This window comes from Leuciscus leuciscus (assembly GCF_965113295.1).
Source record: "Leuciscus leuciscus genome assembly, chromosome: 12".
NCBI lineage: Eukaryota > Metazoa > Chordata > Actinopteri > Cypriniformes > Leuciscidae > Leuciscus > Leuciscus leuciscus.
The window spans coordinates 39,130,759-39,154,185 of record NC_138736.1 but is presented as its reverse complement, the minus strand read 5'-3'; the positions used below and the strand labels follow the sequence as shown (position 1 = coordinate 39,154,185).

General features: G+C 38.5%; 1 protein-coding gene across 1 annotated transcript in view; it reads left to right on the top strand.

The window, feature by feature from the left end:
• The window catches only part of LOC309510591 (NACHT, LRR and PYD domains-containing protein 3-like), a 71,072-nt gene that overhangs the window by 2,822 nt on the left and 44,823 nt on the right, over positions 1–23,427 (top strand). Inside the window, exons 2-8 of the mRNA XM_082185444.1 lie at positions 1,822–1,932; positions 2,072–2,188; positions 2,335–2,439; positions 2,577–2,663; positions 2,847–2,948; positions 10,476–12,269; positions 19,869–20,042. Coding sequence (XP_082041570.1) covers positions 1,822–1,932; positions 2,072–2,188; positions 2,335–2,439; positions 2,577–2,663; positions 2,847–2,948; positions 10,476–12,269; positions 19,869–20,042 — 2,490 coding nt within the window. The remainder of the gene's footprint in view (positions 1–1,821; positions 1,933–2,071; positions 2,189–2,334; positions 2,440–2,576; positions 2,664–2,846; positions 2,949–10,475; positions 12,270–19,868; positions 20,043–23,427) is intronic.

The following is a 23,427-nucleotide window of genomic DNA, read 5'->3' as shown; positions in this document are numbered from 1 at the left end:
AAGTATTTTAAAGTGTCAATGACGTCATATACATCGTACGACCAGAGATATTGCTTTACGGCAATCCTTCAGTCACTTTGGTGCTTTCGCGCTCTGCACTTTCTTTTCTCTCGAGGCATCGACAACACAGCTGACACAGGGAAATACACGTGCTAGAAGAGTTTTTGTTTTGTTTGTTTCTGGTCCAGCTTCGGATGCCACGATGCCATCAAGCGGTATCTCTGGTCGTAATCAGTCCTTCACTGACCAATCAGCGTTCATTAGCAGAATGCTAGCGTGTTATGGGCAACAACAACTCAACCTGTAAGAAATCGAAAAGAAATAAGTACTCGTTCATTCAACTTTCGATCTATAACCCATGTTGAACTTGCAAAACCTACAATCAAATCTGAGATTTCTCAACGGCAATCGGGTGAAAGAGACAAATTTAGCCGTCTAGCGCCATTGACTCCCATTCATTTTGCACTCATGGTGAGCGCCCCCAGTGGAACTCTGATTGGAACTACAACCAATAGGACTTAAAGTGATAGTTCACCCAAAAATGAAAATTCTGTCATCAAACCTGTATGAATTTCTTTTTTCTGCTGAACACAAAAGAAGATATTTTGAAAAATGTCGGTAACCAAACAGTTGATGGACCCCAATGACTTCCATATTAGGAAAAAAAAATACTATGGAAGTCAATGGGGTCCATCAACTGTTTGGTTACAGACATTTTTCAAAATATCTTCTTTTGTGTTCAGCAGAAAACTTGAAGGGTGAGTAAATGATGACAGAATTTTCATTTTTGGGTGAACTATCCCTTTAATATGCTGATTTCACGCAGCCGTTATTTTGAAATCGAAAGCGAGGCTCCGGTGGGAAGAAAACCGGAAGTGTCGCCTTTAATCACAGGAGTCGTGAATGCGATGGCGTATTGTTGTGTTTAATGATGTTGTGTCAATTCTAAAACTGTACATACATTTCTTTCATTCTTTAGACTATATACAGTGAAATTCATTTATAAATAAAATATTTTTTTATATATAATTCAGAAAGTAAAAAAAGAAGCAGGAATGAGATATATACATATGCTATATTGGATATTAACATCCAATAGTGTAAATCGCGGCAGCAGCTTCAGGTTGGTAGTCCAAGGCATTGTTGTTTCCGGGGTTCTTCCCACCGGAGCCTCACTTTCGATTTCAAAATGGCGGCTGCGTGAAATCAGCGTATAGGGCGTTGGAGTGAACAGGCTTTCCGTAGACGGGCTTTGGTGTCGCTATTGGACACTTAATTGTGATTATTGCTGCTCTGAGGTTTCTTATAGGCTAGGCCTACTGTTGACTGTTTTATCGTTTGTTTTTAGTTTTTTTGAAGAAGCATTACTCTTGCCTCGGAGAAAACAACACGGGAATAGCGACAATTGTGCATATAAATTACTACTTAAAGGGCTTGAATTACAACCTGTGGGCATTTTTTCTACATCCTTTTGTGAACGTTGTTGTATGCTGCACAGCGGGTCATCTTAAAAGTGCCGTCGGAGCTACCAATCTCTGTATAACGGCCGTTGGAGCCCTCTGCTGGTAGGGAATCGTAAGATGGCCGCTCAAACACTTCCGGTGGCTTCCATGCCTGCTGGCAGTTTAGAACGTCATGAGCTATCCAGTCATAGATCAGTGGTTAGGACCCAGAGTGTCTCTGTACACTGGGTAACATTATCCTTGTGCAATAAAAACAATTTTCAACCTTTCTCCATGTGAGGTTTATGTGCATGTAATCAACTACATGAATTCTTGTCTCTATTCTATTATCTTTGTTCTATTAAATTTGATTTCACAGTGAGAGATCAAATTCACCAGAGTCCAGCTGTGTGTCCATGAAGATTGACCGGTCTATGGACAACGTACCTGTAATACAATTTGAGGGAAGACACACATCAACTGATCTCAGGTACAACATTTATATATGGATGGATGGATGGATGGATGGATGGATTATTTATGTAAGGATGATCTACATGTGAAATCAACCATTTTAATTATTGTCTCTATTTTATTATCTCTATTCTTTTGTCTCTATTCTGTTAAAGTCCATTCCACATTGAGAGATCAAACTCACCAGAGTCCAGCTATGGGTCCATGAAGAGTGTCCAGTCAATGGACAACATAATAGAATTTAAAGGAAGACACACATCAACTGATCTCAGGTACAACATTTAGAGATAGATAGATAGATAGCTGGATGGATGATGGATGGATTATCTATGTAAGGATGATATATACATGTGAAATCAACCATTTTAATTATTGTCTGTATTTTATTATCTCTATTCTGTTAACGTCCATTCCACAGTGAGAGATCAAACTCACCAGAGTCCAGCTATGGGTCCATGAAGAGTGTCCAGTCAATGGACAACATAATAGAATTTAAAGGAAGACACACATCAACTGATCTCAGGTACAACATTTAGAGATAGATAGATAGCTGGATGGATGGATGGATGGATGGATGGATTATCTATGTAAGGATGATCTACATGTGAAATCAACCATTTTAATTCTTGTTTCTATTTTATTATCTCTATTCTGTCAAAGACGATTCCTCATTGAGAGATCAAACTCACCAAAGCCCAGCTGTGTGTCCATGAAGATTAAGGGAAGATACACATCAACTGATCTCAGGTACAACATTGATGGATGGATGGATGGATGGATGGATGGATGGATGGATGGATGGATGGATGGATGGATGGATGGATAATTTATGTAAGGAGGATCTACATGTAAAATCAACCATTTTAATTCTTGTCTCTATTTTATTATCTCTATTCTTTTGTCTCTATTCTGTTAAAGTCCATTTCACAGTGGGAGATCAAGCTCAGATTCCAGCTATGGGTCCTTGATGAGTGACCGGTCTATGGACAACATAATACAATTTAAGGGAAGACACACATCAACTGATCTCAGGTACAACATTTAGAGATAGATATATAGAAACTATCTAGATACTCCGCTTTGCTTCGTGGCCGCATTACCACCTCAGGTGTGCATTATTTTTCTAATAATTCAACGGCCCGTCGTCAATTATTCCTCACTTAAACCATGGAAAGATGTCAGCTTATGAACAATGTAATGTTGCATTGACATCAAGAAAGTTATCCAATGATCATAGTTTATTAGTAAGCCAGAGAAAAGAACACCAGAGAGGATAATTTTGCTAAAATATTTGCACTATATTATATATAGTTGTATTTTAACCTGACCTAATATGTTATCTGTCCTGTGGTCACTTTTTCAGGAAGTTTAATTTATATGTGGGTGTTCATTAAACCTGCTTTATGTGCAATTTAAATGTTTGTATAAAATGTAAAAAAAATTGATTATTATTATGTTGGAATCTGTAAGGGTGGATTTCCTACTGGGGTTCTGGCTGCAGGACTGCCGAATGACTAAAGAAACGTTATCTGCAAGATGGTAGAAAACTGTACATTTCTAGTATATTACCACCCACTCAGGGCCGTGCACAGACATTCTGAGGTGCAGTGGCCCAAACCAAAAAAGGCACTGTAATGATTTTTGACTCTGAGGCAGTATCATCTTTATATAGAGAATTAATAACACCACCCTTTCGTAATCATGGGCAATTAGATTACAATTCAGGCTTTAGTGCTAAATCAATTTATGTTGTTATAATTACTCTTCCAGTTAAATCATTTCTCAGTCTGTCTTTCTTGTCACACTCTATCATATTCCTTTACTGTCAGCCAGTTTAACCGTCTGATTTGGCTGATGCTCAGTGGGCTCTCCTGCACTGCCTCATCTTAAATGGAAGTATTAGACATTTGATTTAATATTATACAGTATAAATCTAAATTATATAGATTACAACAGGTTTAAAGTCACACCGGGCTAAAAGGCGCATTTGACTTTATTCTCTTTTAAACCACTTGATGGCACAAATTCAGCTCAGCACTTTTTTTTAATAAACGTTTTTGATGATGGACGTGGAAATTTGTCTGATCCTTGACTTGATTGCGGCAAAGTTGATTCTGTGCTAATTTGATCTAATATTTGATGTTTTTAAAATGTTTTAGATTTATGGAGCAATTGAGAATTGAGAATTGCTAAAATTATTAAATATATTTTGAGACAAAGGTCTCAAGAATCTTTTAGTTTTTAAAATAATTTTGTTTCTGTATTTTTAAAATGAATATTTTGATGACAGTATATTTATTGAACAAACATTAATTATTTAATTCATCAAAATAAACCAAAAAATAGTACAAACTTTGCTAAAGTGATTGTTTTGAACAAGAATCAACTTAGACGTTATTAAAAGCATATTAATTTAGCCAAAAGTATTTGTATCAATGCTGTGCCTTTTGTCTCATGCTGGTTTTATCCCGTGTGTACCTCCTTGCCACCTCATAAATTTATACGATTTTTAAACTAACAAACCACCTTTATGATTTATTTTCACACAAAATCTGTTGCTCCATCAATGTTCAAACATATATATATATATTTATTTTTCTGTAATCATACACTATAGTAGTAGTGAAGAGCAAATTTTTCTTAGGTTGTGCCTTTAGCCCCCTTGTAACCTACTATCTTAACCCTCATGTGGTGTTCAGGTCATTTTTGTCCGGAGAAGATTTTCTTTTTCCTGAAAATACTAGTTAATGTTATCGCTTTGGACTGAAACTTAGTGACTTGTTTCACAAATGGTATAAATACTTCTGAAATGTTTTGTGACAATTTTCTTATTTTTTTAGGGGGGGGTTTGTCACCTTGTCACTCTTGTGGTGTTCCCGGTCAAAAATGACCGGACTACAAAAAATAGCTTATAAATCACTCGTTATGCAATATTATCACCCAATATTGGATTCAATCTTTTTGTCAACTTGTTCTCTTTCAGTTAGGACTGGTTTTATATTTCTATTTGCATCTGATTAATCGTAGGCCTCATTTATTTGATAGTAGGCATCTCATTTTTTGAGTAAAAAAAAACATTATTTTTGAATAATTTTGGAAATATTAAATAAAATCTGAAGAAAATTGGCACTGTTGATCACACTAGTCTACTTTAATTTTTCACCAGGAATTTTGTTTTGAAAAACTTTTATTTTGTACAATATGACACATTGTCACTCTCGTGGTGTTCCCGGTCAAAAATGACCGGACTACAAAAAATAGCTTATAAATCACTCGTTATGCAATATTATCACCCAATATTGGATTCAATCTTTTTGTCAACTTGTTCTCTTTCAGTTAGGACTGGTTTTATATTTCTATTTGCATCTGATTAATCGTAGGCCTCATTTATTTGATAGTAGGCATCTCATTTTTTGAGTAAAAAAAACATTATTTTTGAATAATTTTGGAAATATTAAAGAAAATCTGAAGAAAATTGGCACTGTTGATCACACTAGTCTACTTTAATTTTTCACCAGGAATTTAGTTTTGAAAAACTTTTATTTTGTACACTTTTATTTTTGTTACACTTGTGGTGTTCCACTGGGCCATTGAGGGCCATTGTGGGCCATTGAAAGTGAATGGGAGAGACCAATGCAACCAATGAATGGAACAACACAAACTATGTATCATTTTAAATCTTAGAATCTCAGCTTTTTAATGCATCTAATCACTTTGATCAACTCCTAACGACTGCTGAGTTATCACTCTGAAAACGGAGTGTACCCCCCGCAGGCGCCACCTAGCTGCGAAAAAAATAATCATAATATTTTTCAAAAATATTACCTTGATCAACTTAAAATAGGTGTCATTTGAAAGCTTAGAGTCTGAAATTTACAATGAATGTAGCCAATTTGATAAACTCCTAAGTAGTGCTGAGTTATTTGCTGATAAATAGAAGGAAAAAAAATCATAATTTATAAACTACTTTTTTGTATTACATCCAGCAATATGTCAAATACATCATACAGCTCAGATAGTCCTGTGTCATATGTCATTTGAAAGGTCTCAATGAGTAGAATACAACTGTCACGATCCACACACCAAGGAAAGGGAAAAGGGAAGATCCAAATGCAGTAAAGATTATTTTATTGGGCAAATCCAAAATCGTATCCAGTCCAGGCAGAGGTCAAAATCCAAATAATCAATCCAAGAAACACGAACATAAACAGGAAACACAGGGAACGGAAGTGGCGTGATATAATACAAGGAATCCGTGACAAACACTATACAGGCAGGGTATATATAACAAGAACTAACAATGAATAACAGGGAACAGCTGGGTACAATGATGACAGGGAACAGCTGAGTGCAATGAACAGTGATTGGTACTGACAAGGATTGTGGGGAATGCAGTTCATGAATGGGATGACACCATGGAGACGAGGACCTCTAGTGAACACCAGTGATACACAAACAGACACTGTGACAACAACAAGCATAATTGTTTCAGGCTTTTTTACTAAACTTGAGCGAGGTTTTTGTAAAAGAAGCCCTTCAAGAGACCCATGTGTAAACCATATATGGATGCTGAATTTTAGACACATTTCCGCTCGTAACTTCATTAAACATGTTCCGATTGTGGAAAATGACACATCATTATTTACAGCAGATGCTTACAATTAAAATGAGTCCAAACTCAACCTAATCCATCACTCAGAACTAAAGATACTCCTCATGGAGTTCTAACACAAAAAATACCACAGATGCACAGACTCACGTAGCCAAGCAAGGTAGCTTAGACTTGGCCTTTTTACTTGTATCTTCATGAAACATACATCGATCATGAAAAATGGCACATCGTTATTTACAGCAGGAGCTCACGATTAAAAAGAGAGCATTATTTTCAGAAGACTATCACGATTAAAAAGAGCATACTCCCAAACTCAGCATAATCCATCACTCAGATCTAAAGATATTCCTAATGGAGTTGTAACACACGAACCCCAACAGGCGCACACAGAGTCTTGAATATAGATATAGCCTAGCACTTATGTCGCGTTTTAACTCATAACTCAATGAAGCATGCATAAATTGTGGAAAATGGCACATCATTATTTACATGAGATTGTTAAGATTAAAAAGAGCCCAAACTCACCATAATCCATCACTCAGATCTAAAGATATTCCTCATGGACTTCTAACACATGTCACTCCCATCCACTTTCAATGGCCAATTGAAACAATGGCCCTCAATGGCCCAGTGGAACACCACAAGTGTAACTCTGTGCCATTTTGTACAAAATAAAAGTTTTTTAAAACAAAATTCCTAGTGAAAAATTAAAGTAGACTAGTGTGATCAACAGTGCCAATTTTCTTCAGATTTTATTTTATTTTTCCAAAATTATTCAAAAAGAATGTTTTTTTTACTCAAAAATTGAGATGCCTACTCTCAAATAAATGAGGCCTACAATTAATCAGATGCAAATAGAAATATAAAACCAGTCCTAATTGGAAGAGAACAAGTTGACAAAAAGATTGAATCCAATATTGGGTGATAATATTGCATTACGAGTGATTTATAAGCTATTTTTTGAAGGCCGGTCATTTTTGATCGGGAACACCACGAGAGTGACAATATGCCATTTTGTGCCATATTGTACAAAATAAAAGTTTTTCAAAACAAAATTCCTGATGAAAAATCAAAGTAGACTAGTGTGATCAACAGTGCCAATTTTCTTCAGATTTTCTTTAATATTTCCAAAATTATTCAAAAATAATGTTTTTTTTACTCAAAATATGAGATGCCTACTCTCAAATAAATGAGGCCTACGATTAATCAGATGCAAATAGAAATATAAAACCAGTCCTAACTGAAAGAGAACAAGTTGACAAAAAGATTTAATCCAATATTGGGTGATAATATTGCATAACGAGTGATTTACAAGCAATTTTTTGTAGACCGGTCATTTTTGACCGGGAACATCACGAGAGTGACAATGTGCCATATTGTACAAAATAAAAGTTTTTCAAAACAAAATTCCTGGTGAAAAATTAAAGTAGACTAGTGTGATCAACAGTGCCAATTTTCTTCAGATTTTATTTAATATTCCCAAAATTATATAAAAAAAATAAAATAATTACTCAAAAAATTAGATGCTTACTATCAAATAAATGAGGCCTACAATTAATTAGATGCAAATAGAAATATAAAACCAGTCCTAACTGAAAGAGAACAAGTTGACAAAAAGATTGAATCCAATATTGGGTGAAAATATAGTATAATGAGAGATTTATAAGCTATTTTTTATAGTCCAGCCATTTTTGACCGGGAACACCACGGGGGAAATTGGGTTGTGAACACCACACAAGGGTTAAGATACAACTCATTTAGATCGTTTATAGTATATTACCTTTTTTATTATTTATACTGTTAATATGGTCTTGATACAATATTAGAAATACTGTGTAACAAATGAGCTCAAAGGGGAAATATTAATAATAACTCATAATTGTCAGTTATTATTAATTATTAATATTTGGGTCAGTTAATTGGATTAACTTGAGGTAGCTAAATTAATTTTACAATCAATTCATCAGTTCCAACGAACTCTTTTGATTATTCATTTATTCTAAGAAAAGCGTATCTTTCATGGCCACCGAAAAATAATTAATAAATAATTCTTAGCATGTCCAGCGCTTAGAGCATGTAACAAGATCACTATCGTAAAATGGACTTTGTTGAAAGCAGAGAATCAGAACCAAATACATATTGTGCACAAGTTTTATTAACTAAATCACAAACATAACTAAACTAAACAAACATACATACATACATGCATAGGTAAAATGGTGAGTGATATGGAACCGGAAGCAGGAAAGGGAACTATGGAAAATATCCATTTAACTATGAAAAGAACCATCAGCTTATCTTTTTCAGAGCACCTCATTAAATTGATACTTGCATGGTCTGTGCAGTGGACACATGGTCCGTGCGTGTAAAATGTCACTGTACAAGTTGCAGTCGTTTTCTTCTCTGCTGGATGGAGAAGATATTATGAACTTGCATGGATATTTCGACGCGGGGGGTCCCCACGGGGGGTCCCCACAGTATCAACTTGAAGAAGCAGCAGTAGAGGCCAGAAGAGAAGAGAGAGAGGGTCACTGTGGATTTGTCTCTAATAAAGCCTGAGAAAGGCCCCACCTCTCCAGGTTTGCTTGACCAATGAGAAGGGTGGAATTTCCAAGCAGGAAGATTCCTCTGTGGTTGATTTATGAATCTTTGTTCTAAGCGTGCTCATTTGCAATGGCAGCTGGATTGGTTTCTGATGAAGAAACTAAGAAAGATTCTTGTAATACTAATATGTTGCGCGGCTATCGGCATATCATGTACACAATCATTTCGATCTTCAAAGTACCAATTTATAGAGACCAAACATGGTATAGGTGAGGATACCTTGACCGTTGGTTCTATAATAAAATACATAGTATCAAAGAGATAATAGTATCAAAAGATAATAGTATTAAAAGACACAACACAAGACAGTAAATCATTCACAAAAAGTTCTGGGATGCATGTTCATTTCATGTTAATCAGTTCAACGATAAATGAATGCAGGAGAGTCTGTTCTTTGAGTTTCACATTGCTAAGAGTCATAAAACCAACTTATCTGATCGTGGTCATGGTAACTAAGACCTTCTTGCCCTTTTTGGGGGGATGGGGCCACAGGTCCCAGAGTGAGTTCTAAGTATCATTTGTTAAACTATAACAAATACTTGTGTCTGACTTGTCTCAGTCGTTACAACTGTATGATGTATGAAACAGTAAAAGCAAATGTCTTTGTTCATTTTCAAATATCTTTTGATTATTTTCAATCTTACAGAAAATAAATATAATTAGAATTTAAAACTTTTGTTAATACCTTTTAAATTCTGGTAATATACTGTACGAGCAATGTAATGTTAAAGTCATGTGACCAATGCTAGAAGGGGAGTGTCATTAATTTAGTGGGGTTAGGACACCTGTTGTGTGTATGTGTTAGTTTGGAAGAATGGGTGTGAGTGCTGGAGCACATATTGTGTTGACTATACAAAATAAAATAAGATGCAAGCTGCAAGGATTGGCATGTCACAGAAGTTATTCCTGCACTCAGCTCCTTAGCAGTTTTGGATTGTTTTTATTGTGCTGCTATACATTTTTTCAACATTTGTTCTTAAAAATAAATTAGTCAATGCTGAAATTAACTAAAATAAACATTGTAGAAGTATTGTTTGTAGTTTGTAGTTAACAAATAAAACAAGTGTTAGCATGTATCTAAAATATTTCCAAAATGAATTCATTGTCAAATTGAAAACAGAATCGAAACATGAAATCGATATCAATGCTCATAAATGCAGCTCTAATGGCTTCAGCTCTAATGGCTTGTGCAAATGACCAAATAACAGCCAAGATGATATTACGAAAACACCACTGTTGCTTGTGTAATATTGTGTAATTATTTGATTAACAGTGTTAATTTATTTTGCAACCACATCTTCTTTAATTTGTTGTAATTTTTTTCTATTATTTTATTATTTCAGTCATGACTCTCGACTGGCCCAAAACAGATTCAAATCAAGAATGATGAAGAGGTTTCATTGTCTGTGTGAAGGAACAGCAAAGCAGGGAAACCCAACACTCCTGAATGAGATCTACACAGAGCTCTACATCACAGAGAGTAAAAGTAGAGGGATCAATAATGAGCATGAGGTGAGACAGATTGAGACTCAATCCAGGAGAGCAGCAACAGAGGACACACCAATCAAATGCAATGACATCTTTAGACCTTTACCTGGACAAGACAAACCCATCAGAACTGTGCTGACAAAGGGAGTTGCTGGCATTGGAAAAACAGTCTCTGTGCAGAAGTTCATCCTGGACTGGGCTGAAGGGAAAGAGAATCAGGACATCCAGCTCATATTTCCACTTCCTTTCAGAGAGATCAACTTGATGAAGGACAAAACACTCAGTCTTTCAGATCTTCTTCACATATTTTTCTCTGAAACAAAAGAAATGGAAATATCCAGTGATGAATATAAAGTGTTGTTCATCTTTGATGGCCTGGATGAGTGTCGTCTGCCTCTGGACTTTAAGAGCGAAGTGAAACTGTGTGATATATTTGAATCAGCCTCAGTGGACGAGCTGCTGATGAACCTCATTGAGGGGAATCTGCTTCCCTCTGCTCTCATCTGGATCACCTCCAGACCAGCAGCAGCGGATCTCATTCCCTCTGAGTGTGTCCATCGAGTGACAGAGGTACGAGGCTTCAATGAGCCACAGAAGGAGGAATACTTCAGGAAGAGAATCAGTGATCAGAGTCTGGCCAATACAATCATCTCACTCCTGAAGTGCTCGAAGAGACTCCACATCATGTGCCACATCCCAGTCTTCTGCTGGATCTCAGCCACTGTCCTAGAGGAGATGTTGAGTGAAGCAGAGAGTGGAGCGATTCCCAAGACTCACACTCAGATGTACACACACTTCCTGATCATTCAGACCAACATCAAACATGAGAAGGACTATGAGAAGAGAGTGAAAGATGAAGACATGATTCTCAAACTGGGGAAACTGGCTTTTCAGCAACTTGTGAAAGGCAACCTGATCTTCTGTGAGGAAGACCTGAGAGAGTGTGGCATTAATGTGACAGAAGCATCAGTTTACTCAGGATTGTGCACTCAGATCTTCAGAGAGGAGTTGGGCTTGTATCAGGGGAAAGTCTTCTGCTTTGTTCATCTGAGCATCCAGGAACATCTAGCAGCTCTATATGCACACATCTCCTTTACAAATGAGAACAGAAATGTGTTTGACAAAACCAAACAAAGTTTGTTTACTAAAATCTTAAACCAGATGAAATATCATTCAGTATCTGAGCTGCATCAGAGAGCTGTGGATGAGGCTTTACAGAGTAAGAATGGACATCTGGACCTTTTCCTGCGTTTCCTTCTGGGTCTCTCAGTGGAGTCCAATCAGACTCTCGTACGAGAACTACTGACACAGACTGGAAGATGCTCCTACAACGGAGAGGAAACAGTTGAGTACATCAAACAGAAGATCAGGGAGAATCACTCTCCAGAGAGATCCATCAATCTGTTCCACTGTCTGAATGAACTGGGTGATGAGTCACTGATGCAGGAGATCCAAGATTATCTGAGATCTGGAAAAATAGGAGAAACCAAACTCTCCTCTTTACAGTGGTCAGCTCTGGTTTATGTGTTGCTGACATCAGAGCAGAAGATGGATGTTTTTTATGCAGCTGGGTTTATTGGAGCCCAAAATACAGCAGATGAAGTTCTTCAGAAGCTGCTGCCGGTGGTTAAAGAATCCAGATCAGTTCAGTAAGTCACACTGACAACAATCACTACACTAATAATAATAATAATAATAATACCTTTTATTTATAGGCGCCTTTCAAGGCACTCAAGGACAACATAAAAGTAAATCAGTAAAATACAAAACTATGCAAAAAGACAGACAAACAGATCAAACATACAATCAACAAATCAAACAATCAAATCACTAAAAGCTATTATAAACAGATAAGTTTTAATCTGAGCTTTAAAAGGGAAATTGAATCCAACTGGCGAATGTGCAATGGTAAAGAATTCCATAATTTTGGCGCTGCACAACTGAAAGCCCTGCCACCAAATGTACTCAACTTAAAATTTGGAACAGCCAATAATTCTGCTGAGGATGATCTTAACGAACATGAAGGAGTATAAAAATGAAGAAGATCTGAGAGGTAGAGGAGCCAAATTATGAAGAGCTTTATATGTGAGCAGTAAAATTTTGTAATGGATACGATAACAAACTGGAAGTCAATGTAGTTGGAAAAGAATAGGAGTTATATGATCAGAGGTACGTGAATGGGTGATAATCCTATAGCAGCTGAGTTCTGAATTAACTGTAAACGATGGAGTTGTTTTTCAGGAAGACCAAATAAAAGAGTTACAATAATCAATCTGTGATGTAACCAAAGTATGAATAGGGACTTAAGTGCTTTGCTGAGAAAGTGATGAATGGAGTCTAGCAATGTTGTGTAAATGAAAAAATGCACATTAAAATCAGTACGTGAAATATTATTAATATGTGCACCAAAAGAAAGCAAACCATCAAAAATAACACCAAGACTTTTCACCTTTGTGGAAATATTAACCGGACAGTTATCAATAAGCAGGGTAAAGGATTTAGTTTAAGACAAAAAAGACTTAGACCCCAAAAGAAGGGCTTCAGTTTTGCTGGTATTTAGCTTTAAAAAAATTGTTGGTCATCCATATGTTAACATCCTGCAAACATTTAGTGAATACTGAAGGGGGATGGAAAACATTAGGTTTTGTAGATATGTACAATTGTGTGTCATCAGCATAAAAATAGAAATTGATGTTATAAGTACGAAAAATGTGACCAAGGGGTAGAATATAAATAATAAATAAAAGCTGACCCAATACTGACCCCTGTGGAACACCTTGAGTAACTGTAATAGACTCTGAGCGAACATTCTTAATCTGGACAAACTGTTTCACTTAAATAGGATAAAAACCAATGGAGTGCATTGTCAGCAACTCCAAAACAAGCTAATCATTCCAGTAATATTGAATGACTAATGGTGTCGAAGGCAGCATTAATATCTAAAAGAATAAGAATCGTCAGGAAACCAGAATCAGCCAAGAGAAGATCATTTGTAACTTTAACTAGGGCTGTTTCCATGCTATGTTTGGATCTAAAGCCTGACTGAAATTGCTCATAGAGGTTGTTATTTTGCAAATGTGCTTCAAGTTTAGTTACTATTGTTCTTTCGAGTATTTTGGATATAAAAGGAAGATTAGATCTGGGCCGATAATTATTTAGATCATTGGGATCTGCACTAGAATTTTTATGAATTGGAGTAATAGAAGCTAATTTCAATGATGAAGGAACCGTAGCAGTAGATAATGAAGAACTCACTATAGCTGTAATAAAAGGGGCACACAGTGGGTAAAGGATCAAGTGAGCAAGTAGAAGGCTTAGACCTTATAATCAACTCAGTAATGTAATCAACTGAAGCCAGCTCAAATTCAGAAAGAATACTTGCAGACCATGAAATTTGATTATATCCAGGTTGATAATTATCAGACAATAAAACAGAGTTAAGTAATTCTTGATGTATACAGTCGATGATCACATTTATCATAAATATGATCACATTTATGATTTTAGCATGTGCTTTCTTACCAAAGCAAGTTGGACATTTTCACCAAATCCCATTACTGGCCGCAGGGGTGGATTATCACTGGCAAAGACCCCGGGGCCAATTATCTCCAAAGGGCCCCACCACCGCCAACCCCTGATTTGTTTAATTTTTGTTTACATTCACTGTAATAGAAAGTGGAAGTTACAGTGATTGTGAATATTCAAACCATTCTCTGGAATTTATTGCTTTGTGAACTTTGGAATAGGTTAGGGTTAACTGTTTTGGGATAGGGTTAGGGTTAACTGTTTTGGGTTAGTGTTAGGGTTAACTGTTTTTGTTATCTAGGAAATAAATGTTGCTTTTGAATACCCATACAACCTCACTAGGTAAAGAAAGTACTTTGCACAGGATTTATAAATTATATATATATTTTTAAAGGAGGATAAGCGGTTTGAAAACACAGCATAAGATAAAGCACCTGGAAGGTTTTTCTCATTTTGTGATTTCAGACCACATGAGTTCCTGAATGTGATGAATGATGAAATACGCTTAGTCTCAAATACTGCTCCGAAGTGGTATTAGAGTCAGTGTGGATTTAGTGTGCATTAAAGGGGTCATTGGATGCCCATTTTCCACAAGTTGGTATGATTTTTTAGGGTCTTCATGTAAAGTTTGTAACATACTTTGGTTAAAATTTTTCAATGGCTGTGTAAAACAACACCCTTTTTACCTCCTCAAAAACAGCTCTGTTCACAGCGACCTGTTTCTGTGAATGTCTCTTTAAATGATAATGAGCAACTGCTCACCCTCAACCTCTCAAGTTAAAAATTTTGTAGCCAAATTTCCTCTAAGTAAAATGCGAATTCTTGCTATCAGAAATGGGATTTTTACCAGTAACAATGGCTAGTTTTGATATCAGGAATTAGATTTCCACTAGTAAAAATGTGAATTCTTGATATCAACAAATTAGCCGCGTTTCCACTGTCGGGCCAGGGCCGGGCCAGGGCTTTAAACGGCCGTGCCGGGCTGATAGCCTCGGGCTAATAGCACCAGGCCTGCGTTTCCACTGTCGTGCCAGAAGCTCCACAGCGCTTCACTAAAACACGCCCGTAACACGCCTCTCTGGAACAACGTCACACTAACCCATTCACCAACAAATGGAAGTTCTATCAGAAAACTAATCAGAAATCACTGGAAACAGCATTGAAAACAAACATGATGAAAGCGGCCGTTTGCTGGCATTTTTGTTGTTTACTTGAATATTTAAAACCCAAGCATCGATGTTTTACCACAGGTTTACAATAAAAAGTGATACATTGATCATAATGAATTAATGTCAAAACTGCACATTAGTCACTCAGAAATAAATTACCGTTAGGTCTATTTCACAAAAGAAAGAGGACACACTTACTTCTTCAGTCGCGTCTGTTACTGTTTATCTGGTAACGTTAGCCTAGTTACAGGACATATTTACATCACATTTAGAAAGAATGATCATTTCTACAAATATATGCCACCAAAAATACGACCTGAGGAGCTTTAGCACTCTCTCGACTCCCATACAGATATTTTCAGTCAGAAAAACAGAGGAAGCTCCCGAAAAAAAAGTTGCTTTATTTTATGATAGTCCGGTATAAAGAGACGAGACGTAGGCTACTGACAGGTAAAATAAAAACATGACTGTGATAGCCTTTATGATTGGTCTGATTTCTTCAAGCGTATGTTTTTTTACTATGCGTATCTTCAAGCGTTTACTATGTTTACCATGGTAATGGTTAGCGCGCATAGTCTTTTGCATCACAAACACAAGGCATTCAAACATGAACGCGAGTTAAATTATTTTAAAAGTCTTTAATGCTGACAGAATCATCCGGCGCTGCCGTCTCCCGACTCAGGTGAACTCCGCCTCTGTTAGTAACCACTCCTCTAGCCCGAGCTGGCCCGCTCTGGCCCAAGGTATTCGACGGGCCAGAAATCCTGGCCGCTGGCCCCGAGTAAGCCCCGATCAAGCCCCGGAAGTGACAGTGGAAACGCGACTGGCCCTGGCACGCACTAGCACGGCCCGGCCCTGGCCCGACAGTGGAAACGCGGATTTATTGATGCCATCCCTTGCAGAAATACAAATTCTTGATATCAAGAATTAAATTGATAAATTGATATCTGATATCTTGATATCTGTAATTGTATTTTCACAACAATGATATCATTCATGTGTGGAAAGATGAAAAAGTGAGAAATTAATACTCCATTAAGATTCCATTAAATGAATATAAAGTGACAGTTAAGACATTTATAATGTTACAAAATATTTCTATTTAACAAAGGGTTAGGTAACCCTAAACCTCTTTAAATAAACGCTTTATTACATTTAATACATAGACTGGGGTAATGATGCTGAAAATTCAGCTTTGATCACTAGAAAAAATATATATATTACAATATATTCAAATAGAAAAGTTATTTAAAATTTTAATATTTCACAGTATTACTGTTTTTGCTTTATTTTTGATCAAGTAAATGCATCCTTGATGAGACTTCTTTCCAAAAAAATGTATGTTTCCAAACTTTTGACAGGTACTGTACACCAAAAAAACAAAACAAAAAGACATTATTTGTCTTATCCCAAAGTGCTTTAAACTCATTGACTCATCTGTATTATTTTTGTTAATATTTGTATATATTTTTTTAAGTTCCTGCTTCATTTCATGCATTTTTTTACACATTAACATTCTGTATGCATTCAATCCATTTTAATAGGCCTATTTGAAGTACCATATAATTTTTTTAAATATTCTAAATGCCAGACAATCATGCCAGTAAAGCTTTGATTAAATGCAACTCTTTTTCTGTAGACCTATACGCTAGTAGGTGACAATAAATTAATTGACTTCACTTTGAGAATGTATCATATTAGGCTACAATATTTCATGTCATTTCGACTAGTCATTTATAAACTTTTAATAAGATTATAAATTGTTTATATTTGTAGTTTTCAATTTTTTTAAATTAAGCTTGTGCTCGATCGGCCCAAAGTCCGGCATCCGACCAGCGTGGAAGGTCTTTACGTGTTAATGTCTTTTCTCGTGGCAAAGTATTTTTTGATTAAATGCAATATATTTGAATATGTATTTTCTCGTTATTTCATCTGACTCCATAAATGAAAAGGTTTTAATGATATCTGTGCATCATTAAATCTGAGCGAATGTTTGACTATTCCTTTTAACTCTTTAATGAAAATAATGTCAAAGTCAGTTAGAATAATCAAATGCAACAATTTATTATGTCAGGTAAATGTATCATGCCAATTTCATAATCAATTCAAAGATAATCGATACAAAACATCAAGGGCCCTATCTTGCACCCAGCGCAATTGACTTTGTACACCGACGCATGTATCATTCCTATTTTGCACCCGTGCACAGCGGACTTTTCCCTCCACAGACGCACGTCGGTTAACTAAGAAATACACTTGCGCTCCCGGGGGGCGGTTCAGCGCAAAGAGGAGGCGTGTTCCGGCGCAAACGTTCCCTCATGCTATTTTGCAGGTTTAGAAAACAATTCTGCCTCTAACCGAAAAAAACTAGTTTAAAGTCAGTGGCGCGTTGCGCATGTTACTCGTATGCTATTTTATGGGCGCATGCTTGGCATAATCAATGTAGCGTGTGCACAACGAGCATTCACTTTGATTCTCTCATCTACACAGAAGCAGCGGTTTTCATTTTTGCAAATCATACATTATTACGATAGATAGATAGATAGATAGATAGATAGATAGACAGTTTATTATAAAAGCATACATCTAGCTTACACATTTACCCAAATTATCATACGCCTGTTTAACCGAAGTTAATTTGGGTGGGTTTCTCCATCCCCAACGTCCCTGACGAGAACGTCGGTCTCCTCGGCTGTGAACCGCTCCTGGCACGCGCCTGGCAAATCCGTTTCAGATCGTTAAAATAGGGCCCATAATGCTCTGGAATAAAGAGAACAGGTGCAAACCCAACATTAAGATACATGATGCTAAGAGTTTACTCTTAAGTAAGAGTCACTCTTAGCATCATTGGCCAACTTGAATTACAAAAAGGCCCCGAACCCTTTGCTGCATTTCATTATATAGCCAGAACCTCTTTCACATGGAAATATCTGCTAACAATGGGAATTTACATTCAGAGGTTACACCTTTTGGGTGTAGGGAGCCCATTTGTCTAGAGCAGCCATTCTCAAACTGTGGTCCGCGGACCACTAGTGGTCCGTGAGGGTACTGCAGGTGGTCCGTGGAAAGGCTAAATAAAATAATATTTTTTTTTACCTTCATTTTACCAGGAAATTCCCATAAAAAAAGAAAAGTAAAAAGAATATGTAGGCCTATATTGATATAACATTTTAATTAAATTGTCAAGTTATTGTGTGATTACTAAAATAGCCTAGTGGTGTTCGGCCGTGACATTCAAGTTCAGTGCCGTTAGAACCACAACATTGGTTCGGTGGATAGCAACAGGTTCTCTGAAGAGAAAAGGGCAGAGGCAAATATGTTCTCATTATCACATCACACGCATAGCCTTTAATGGTGCGTTCACAACGGACGAAATTTCGCTTCAAACTTTTGTTTTTACGCGCGTCAATTTAGCTCTTGACGCGCGAATTGATACAAAGTGGTCAAGCGTATCACTAGACGCGGCAGGCGCGAATTTCACATAATCCCTTTTTGAATTTGACGCGCTATTCGCGTCCGGTGTGTGAACGCACAGTTAGGCATAGGCAGTTTATATGAAACGAAATGTTTATAAATGGAATGAATAAGGCCTGTTATTATTTAATTTCCAGTTAGTTTCTTGATCTCGCGTTTCTGAAATGTTTTGCAGATGTGCTGTTAAGTGGACAAACTTTTTGAGGACTTGTAAAACTCTGAAGATTAATAATAATAATCCCCTAAAATCGCCAAAGGTTTTGAAATGTTGACTATATTCCAGTGTTCTTATTACTGTATAGATTTCATACTACATTGCTATGGAAATAAGCCTGTTGTTCAAATGAACCTGATTATGCCCTGGGCGCTTGAGTAGCCTAAATAAATAAATAAAATATGTGGCAGCCGTTGTGTGCAGTAAACTTTCCTTTAACAAGCCTGTGATGTGATGACCAGTTATAGTTTTAGTGCTAGTAAGCCTATTTAGAGGTGCAGATTAATTCAGGTAGGACTGTGTGTAGACAAATTTTATTATGTGTATTATGAGGTGGTCCGCGAAAATTCTTGATTACAAATAGTGGTCCACACACTCAAAAAGTTTGAGAACCCCTGGTCTAGAGACCAACCCCTCTTTGTGTGCCAGTTATCCCTAAACTCTTAAAAACCTTATTACCTTTTGTTTTACTTATTTGGGAATGAGACACTTGTACCAGTCACACTATATTATATGTGTGTATAATATATTACACTGTATTATACTATATGTATAATACTCGATGTTAATCATTCACATTAAACCATATATTCTTGGGTGAGTTTTTGGTAATCTTCGCATGGGGGAGAAGGAGAGGGGGGATGAGGGAAAGAGATGTAGATTAGGATGACTCGGAGGTGAGACTTTCGTCTCGATAGTGCACAAGGGGGAGTTAAAATACACGGGGTACACAAATGTTAATTTCCAGAGAGGTCCTTTGTCCTCTCAGGGCCTCAAGTAGACTGCCTGGCATTTATCTAATTTCTCAAGTCTTATTATTAATGCATTAATTACTATCATGCATGTTTTTTTTTTATCTCTAAAAGGTTGAGGGATTGTGGAGTCACAGATGAAGGTTGTGCTGCTCTGGCTTCAGCTCTGAGATCAAACTCCTCACACCTGAGACAACTGGATCTGTCTGGAAATAAACTAGGAGCATCAGGAGTGAATCTGCTCTCTGATGTACTGAAAGATCCTCACTGTAAACTGGAGATACTGAGGTAAATCATCTTTCTGAGAGTCATACGCACACTAGTGGTAAATCACAGTTTATAGTTATATCTATTCTATAGTCTTTGGACAAATTCTTTTTTACAAAAATGTCTTACAACACAGGTGAGTCTCTTTATTTCTTAGAGATGTTGTGAAGCTGATAATTAGACAGGTGCGATATATCATGATAATGAACATGCTCAATATTGTTTTCATGGGCACTTCAAAATACAGTGAATAGTTATTATGAATTATTCAGTTTTTTAGAATGCGTTTGAAGAATATTTCCCATCATTTTGGATAAAATGCACAACACCGCTGTATGCTGCATCAAAGAGGCATGTGCACTAACAAGTTCAACACACATGAGCAGCGCATGGCGGAACGAGTGAAGGAGAAGCGCTGAATGAAAAAGTACACATTCACTCTCTGACAGCAGATGGAACTGATGGAACAGCAGACATGCAACCGTTACCCCGGTAACCCCCGTAAACAAAGAAGCTGAGCTACTTTCGGTTTAAAACTCAAACATTTTTATGTTTTAATCTAGACTACAACATACTCTAGATATTGTTTGAAAATGTTCTGATTCTTTATTGTTCGGTCACACTTTACATTAAGGCTCCATTAGTTAACTAATTTGTTACCATAAACTGACAATAAAAAATACTTCTAAAGCATTTATTAATCTTAGTTAATTTCAACATTTAATAACACATTATTAAAATCAAAAGTTGTTATTATATTATTTAATGGACCTGAGATAACATGAATTAACATTTGTATATTTTAAAACTAACGTTAACAAAGAATTATTACTTCTGTAACAAATGTAGCAATACGCTGATTTCACGCAGCCGTTATTTTGAAATCGAAAGCGAGGCTCCGGTGGGAAGAAAACCGGAAGTGTCGCCTTTAATCACAGGAGAGCCGTGAATGCGATGGCGTATTGTTGTGTTTAATGTATAAAATGAGTTATTCTAAAACTGTACATACATTTCTTTCATACTTTAGACTATATACAGTGAAATTCATTTATAAATAAAATAATTTTTTTATACAGTATATAATTCAGAAAGTAAAAAAAGAAGCAGTAATGAACTATATACATATCCTATATTGGATATTAACATCCAATAGTGTAAATCGCGGCAGCAGCTTCAGGTTGGTAGTCCAAGGCATTGTTGTTTATCTTTACTTCCGGGGTTCTTCCCACCGGTGTCATGACGTGCACACGAAAAGGTGAATTCCAATAGCAGCTTTATTTAGGGTAATCCATAATCATATCCACAAACAGGTAAAGGGTCATAATCCAAGTAAATCAGTCCAAAACAAGAAACAAAATAAACAAACCAAGACCGACTCTGAGATGCGGGTGACACAATACAAGGACTCCGTGACAGACACTAAACAGGCAGGGTATTTAAACACAGAAACTAACGATCATGATGGGGAACAGCTGGGTGCAATGAACAGTGATGAGAGCAGACAAGGATTGTGGGAAATGCAGTTCTTAATGTGACAGACACCGTGGGGGAAGGAGGACATCTAGTGGTAACCAGGGAACACAAACCAGACACTGTGACATAACCCCCCCTCTACGGAGTGGCTACCAGACACTCCAAGACGTGACCGAAAACACAAAAGTCCAGGCGGGAGGTGGACTGGTGGAGGATCAGGGGGAGGGATGGGGGGCCAGGTCCATGGAGGGAAACATGGACAGGGAGTGACAGTTCATCGGGCGGCCAGGGCGGAGACGACAGTTCATCGGGCGGCCAGGGCGGAGACGACAGTCCATCGGGCGGCCTGGGCGGAGACGACCCCTCAGGCGGCCAGGGTGGAGAAGGTAGTCCATCGGGCGGCCAGGGCGGAGACTTCCCCTCGAGCGACCACGGCGAAGACGACCCATCAGGCGGCCACGGCGGAGACGACCCTTCAGGCGGCCAGGGCGGAGACGACCCCTCGGGCGGCCACGGCACAGGAACAGACACCGGCTCAGGAACTGGAACAGACACCACCGGCTCAGGAACTGGAACAGACACCACCGGTTCTGAAACAGACACCACCGGCTCAGGAACTGGAACAGACACCACCGGTTCTGAAACAGACACCACCGGCTCAGGAACTGGAACAGACACCACCGGCTCAGGAACTGGAACAGACACCACCGGCTCAGGAACTGGAACAGACACCACCGGCTCAGGAACTGGAACAGACACCACCGGTTCTGAAACAGACACCACCGGCTCAGGAACTGGAACAGACACCACCGGCTCAGGAACTGGAACAGACACCACCGGCTCAGGAACTGGAACAGACACCACCGGTTCTGAAACAGACACCACCGGCTCAGGAACTGGAACAGACACCACCGGCTCAGGAACTGGAACAGACACCACCGGCTCAGGAACTGGAACAGACACCACCGGTTCTGAAACAGACACCATCGGCTCAGGAACTGGAACAGACACCACCGGCTCAGGAACTGGAACAGACACCACCGGCTCAGGAACTGGAACAGACACCACCGGTTCTGAAACAGACACCACCGGCTCAGGAACTGGAACAGACACCACCGGCTCAGGAACTGGAACAGACACCACCGGCTCAGGAACTGGAACAGACACCACCGGCTCAGGAACTGGAACAGACACCACCGGCTCAGGAACTGGAACAGACACCACCGGTTCTGAAACAGACACCACCGGCTCAGGAACTGGAACAGACACCACCGGCTCAGGAACAGACACCACCGGCACATGAACTGGAACAGACACCACCGGCTCCGGCTCAGGAACTGGAACAGACACCACCGGCTCAGGAACAGACACCACCAGCTCAGGAACAGAGACCACCGGCTCAGGAACAGAGACCACCGGCTCAGCGGCGGCCATCTTGTCTGAAGACACAGGTTCGGCGGCGGTCATCTTCTCTGAAGCCACAGGCTCGGCAGACGTGATGTGAACAGTCTCGGCGGCGGCCATCTTGTCCGAAGACACAGGCTCGGCAGGCGTGACGTGAACAGGCTCGGCGGCAGCCATCTTGTCCGAAGACACAGGCTCTGCAGATGTGACGTGAACAGTCTCTGGATCAGCAGAAGTGATGGATCGCTGGGGTGGCGCAGGCAGTGCGAGCAGCTCGGGCGGGGCCGGCAGATCAGGACGCCTGGGCGGCGCGGGCAGAGCAAGACGCCTGGGCGGCGCGGGCAGAGCAAGACGCCTGGGCGGCGCGGGCAGAGCAAGACGCCTGGGCGGCGCGGGCAGAGCAACTAGCAAAAGTCCGAATCCACTTTTGCTAGTTTAACGATGGGCTAAAATGGTCGGCGGTCCCGGCGCATGGTCTAAAAGGGTTGTCCCTATTCTCTTAATGAGTAATGGGTGTGTTTTGGGCGTA